General features: G+C 44.1%; 1 protein-coding gene across 1 annotated transcript; it reads right to left on the bottom strand.

The window, feature by feature from the left end:
• Positions 1–401: 401 nt before the first annotated feature.
• bag3 (BCL2 associated athanogene 3) lies at positions 402–3,283 on the bottom strand (the record flags this gene model as incomplete). The annotated part of the gene is given in 3 exon segments (XM_035663393.1): positions 402–2,367; positions 2,513–2,857; positions 2,948–3,283. Coding segments are annotated over 3 exon segments (1,419 nt in total), but the record flags the coding sequence as incomplete, so codon positions are not given.
• Positions 3,284–5,051: the final 1,768 nt, after the last annotated feature.

The raw sequence follows: 5,051 nt of genomic DNA, 5'->3' as shown, positions 1-5,051 counted from the left end.
TCATTATTTTGACTAAGTATCTCTTTATTTTGACTAAGTATCTCATTATATTGACTTAAAGAATAACTTTTTCCTGTCACATTGGCGGAAATGGGCTTCCATAGAAAACGTCTTTCTCCTATTTTATTACTTGGAATAATCTGCAGAATTTACGTCTTTGGAAACATTTAAAGCCCACGTAACTGCCTTATTTGAGCTGGATTTATACTGTAACTCGGCCTCGGAAAAGGGATTTCAATCTCAAGGGATTTCCTGGTTAAATAAATAAATACATAATTAACTTGTGGACCTTTAATTCATTATAATGTTTTCTTTAAATGCACAAATTAAGTACAAAACTGGAAATAAAAACAGTCCCAGACTTTGCAGAAACCGTGCGTGAACCCAAATATTAGCCGAAATCTGTGTCAAATACATTTTTATTTTCAAATAAACCAACGTGACTTGCTTTCAACAATGCATCAGCCTGCTACTGATAAACTGTGATCAACACTAAGCCACAATCTATGATTTGTAAAGGTGTCAGACAGTGAAACTACCTATCGTAGTGACAAATTAACAAACAGTGACGGGTATCCTTAAAAGTAATATTTCGAATCCCTTTTAAATGACAGATTTTTCTTTGCACTTCGTCTGTTTATGAACTGGGCATTTTCTCACAGTAGGTATTTTTTAAGGCTTTCAGGCCGCGTTAGTGTTACTGTTACAGATTGTGGCTTTGGTAGTTATACAATCTTTGAACTGTGATTCCTCGTTAGCACCGAGTGCCGATTGTCTCACATCTCAAGTAAGATCTCACCTCCGTTTGTCATTACACATTCATAAATGTACCAAAATACTATATAATGATATAAATACTGATATAAGGTTGTTTTTTTTGTTTTTTTAAATAACAAGTAAACCACATACAAACACTCAAACACATCAATCAAGACCTGTGTAACTTATACATTTCAAATGAAGTGCTGCTGATCTTTCAGCATGATACATTTCAATGATGGCAAAGTGCAAAGACGGCAAATTTCAGTAATGCACCAAGAAAAGCAGCATCTAATAAACATATTCACTGTGTTTTCTGTGACAAAGCAGCTCCAACGTGTAGCTGTGTGGCTATAAAGGGGAAAATGCTCTTCTGGTAACTGAGTTTTTGCAGTGAGTTCTGCTTTAAAGCCCCCAAATGTTTGCACTCGTGTACTAACTGATGTGCTGGATTAAGAAAAAGCTTCATATAACATTTGATCAACAACAAAAAGGCAACTACACGTAACGTTTCTTAAGAAAATACTTCTACTTTTCTTCCGTTTATTGATAAAGGCCTCTTGTTCAAACTTTACTTTCACTAGAAATTGTTGTCAACACCTCGATCCTGACAGCTGTCTTATTACGAAGACGTCGGCACGACATAGAAGGCAACAACATTGGCTTGAAAAACATGATTGCACTGAGCTACCATCAATTATGTGCTGAATGGCAGGAAATACCAACACTGTTAATCAATGCATGCAACTTCCACAAATGCTGTAGATAGAGGAGGAGGAGGAGGAGGAGAGTCAGCCGGAGCAGACTTGTTCACTATCAAATATACAGCAGGTCGTCCCGCTCTCCTCCTGGTGATGAAGTGTGCAGTCATTATGATATCTCCTTCGCCAGCTCTACATTCTCCTTGGTGATCATGCTGGGTTCTCCTTTCTGTGTCAGGCTGTCTCCCTGCTCCTCCATCTGCTCCAGTTCTTCCAGTATGTTCTGAACGCGACGGACTCCGTCCCGTCTCGCCTGCCGCACGTCTACCCGACCCTCCGGGTCGACCGAGTCCAGCGCTAAGAGCTCTTTGGTCAGCAGCTCCTCCAGTAACAAGTATTTCTTATCATTCTTCTTTCCGGCAAAATATCTCACCTCCTGCTCCAGTTTGGCGACCCGGCCGACTATCTGCTGTACCTTAGCCAAGCCTGGGTGGACCGGGCTCTGAGCAGCCGGTTCTGTCTCTACCTTTGCAGGTGGGACCTCCGGGGGAACGGCCGTCATGTCCTGGGCCTCTGGTTTTGGAGGTATTTGAACTGTGATATCCGCAGTGTGTTGCTGTGGCTGCTCTGGTTTGTGGGGCTGCTGGAACTGTTGCTGCGACTGCATTAAGTGTTCGGGATGCTGAGGCTGTGGAGACGTCTGAGGTGGTGGCTGCTGGAACTGCTGAGGTTGCTGAAACTGCTGAGGTTGCTGAGGTGGAGGCTGTTGGAACTGTTGAGGTTGTTGAGGCTTTTGGACGTCAGCTTCTGCGTGGAGGAGCTGCGTGTTCTCGGGTTTCTGCTGAGTGATTTGCTGTTCTTGTTCAGTTTTCTGGGGCGGGTCTCTTGTGAGGACGTGCTGCTGAGTCTTAAGACGATAAAAAGAAAAGAAGAAGAAGAAGTCATTAGGATCCGTCGCAATCTAGGTCAACACATTGCTGACGCGAAGATCAAATATTTTTTGAACATCAAGGTAGAAAATCCACATGAAAAACACACAGAACTGTAATTACCTGTGGTCGTTCTCCCAGCACCTGCGTTATGATAGGTGACTGGCTTTTAATGTGAGGTGGGAGGTGAATGGAGTCGCGATGCTGGGGGAGCAGAATCGGAGAGGCTCTTTCTCGGGGAGGCGGCATCGGTGCGGAGTAGCCGGGCCACTCGTCGGTCTGAACGCGATGGAAGGGCTGCTGGTGCTCGGAGTACGGGACGCGCTGAGAGTAGACCGAGGGATTCAACTGGGGCTGCGTTTGTGCCGGGCCTCCTCCGCCCTCGTGGATCACCGGGATGGGGATGTAACCCGCTTGAAGGGCGGTGCTGCTGGGCCGGGACGGTTGGTGATGCGGGACAGCGTAAACCTTTGGAAAGAGATGAAACAGAAAACAGAGAAATTCAGCCGCTTTCGCTTGCAAATACAACAATACAGCGTGCAGAGTCTTCAGTTATACCTCCGCTGTTTGTGACGCAGGTGAGCCGGTCTTTCCGAGCTCAGCGGAGCAGCTGTCTGAAGGTCCGTGTAAAGGTGATCTGGGCCTGCAGTGGAGCCCTGGCGTCGGGGAAGGCGTCCGCCCGTCTGTGCGGATGTTCTGTGCGGCGCTCGGCTGGATGTAGGAATAACACGGATGCTGCTGCTGCCTCAGTTCTGCTCCCTCGTGGAAAACCGGGATGGGGACGTAACCCGGGCGGAGAATGGGGTGCTTCATCTCTCTCACGAAGGTCTTCTGGTTCTCCTGAGGGCTCGGTTCTGGCGGTATGTTGGGTCCATTCGCTGACACTTCTCTGACCTGAAACACAGCCAATAGCATGAAAACTGTTACACTGACGCTATAAATAAAGAATAAAACTACTCAAACCTTTTAATTAAAGACATTTAGGCAACATTGGTGTTGATTTTCTTTGCTTGTATTCAAATTATTAAACAATTTAATCACATAAATGGTTAGTTTAGAGAGTATAGTGGTGTCATTTAGAGTAAACAACACAAACTTTGTTGACTTTATGACCCTTAAACCTTATTTAAATATGAATTATTACATATTTAATAAGCGAGTATTTTATTTGTTATAAAATAATACAAAATTCTTCTCCTTACGTACTTTCATTTAGTAAAATATGTGCAACCCGGAGGTATTTTTATATAAGTGCTCTCAGTCCTGAGATAATTGCAAAGGTTAGAGGTTAAAATGTGACATTTCCACAGGGGGATGCCAAAAGTATCACCTCTTTGAGTATTTAATAATTAAATTAACTTCTGATTCCCGCAGACTTTAGCCGCATTTCCAGTCAGACGGTCGCCGTGTTTTTGATGTTTATTGCTCCACAACAGAGGCTGACATCATTCACCTGGCTGGATTTCCTGATTCATCCGCTCACAATAGTCCGGCACACCCTCTAAACTAACATGTTATTGGGTAATCATCATTATGTCGCACAGAGAGAGGGAGAAATAACTCGTTTTGCTTTCCCCGTTTGACTGATTTTGTGTCGATCTTCCTTCACTGCATCTGTTCTGGTCTTGTGTTATTGAAAAAGAGCATAAAATAATCCTTTATTATCCCACAAAGAGCAAACATCGGGGACATAACACCACAGTGAGAACAATGAGAGTAAATCTACATTATTTTTAAACTATTCTCAGTGTGTAACAAGTGTAACACCTACGGAGGAGCAACAGGTCTACTCATAGTTCAACTCTCTTAATCATTTATCTTAAAAAAAGTGATTAAAGCTTCAGCTACAGGAGCACACACACAAAAAACACATTAATATGTAAACCAGTGTGGCATTTCCCCCCCTGTAAGACAAAAAAACAGTTAGGAAATAGCTGTGAACGACCCTTTGCCCTCTGCCATTTCAGCATGGGACACTGCACACTGCCAGCACCATTGCACCAATTTTATCCCCTGACAGCTGTGTCTTTTCTAGCAGATTCTTCGGGACACTAACTTTGGACAACAGTGTCCAACCCTGAGACGAAAGATTACCAACTGGCAGCCCATGAAGCCCCTTCACACACAGGTTCCCCTCCCTCTATCTCTCCCCTCTCTGCGGACATTGTATGTTTCCACAACATGTATTTAATTAATATGATAATGTAAGACAGCCAGCGCCTCTTGCCATTCAGTATCACTCCACACACACACACACACACACACAGCTCTCAAATCCTTGTAAGCGGCAAAAAGTTTAATATGCCAGCCGGAGGACGTCGCGGCGGTTGGTTCCCATGCAAACGAAGAGGCCGAAAATAACCGTTATTATTAAAATCAGCGGTACAGGTTAGCCGTTCCACACACACACACACACACTGCAGGGTGACTCATCGAGTAATAATAGTGTTAGATCATGACACGGGAACATAACGGGGTTGATCACCCGTTATAATGGGCTTATGAGCTGTCTGTGAGGGGGAGGCGACGGTGCCCAACAAGGCCTATAACAGTCAACAAGATTAATATATAACAGTGATGTAGCGCAGGCAGAACGAGGCTGTAAACGCGCACTATTTAACGGACGGGGAGAAAAAAGAAAAAAAAACAGCCGTTGGAGAGT

This window comes from Morone saxatilis, unplaced genomic scaffold (genome assembly GCF_004916995.1).
Source record: "Morone saxatilis isolate NCDOM2014 unplaced genomic scaffold, NCSU_SB_2.0 Contig19, whole genome shotgun sequence".
Lineage (NCBI taxonomy): Eukaryota > Metazoa > Chordata > Actinopteri > Moronidae > Morone > Morone saxatilis.
Note: the sequence above shows the minus strand (reverse complement) of the source record. Positions and strands in the feature narration are given on the sequence as shown.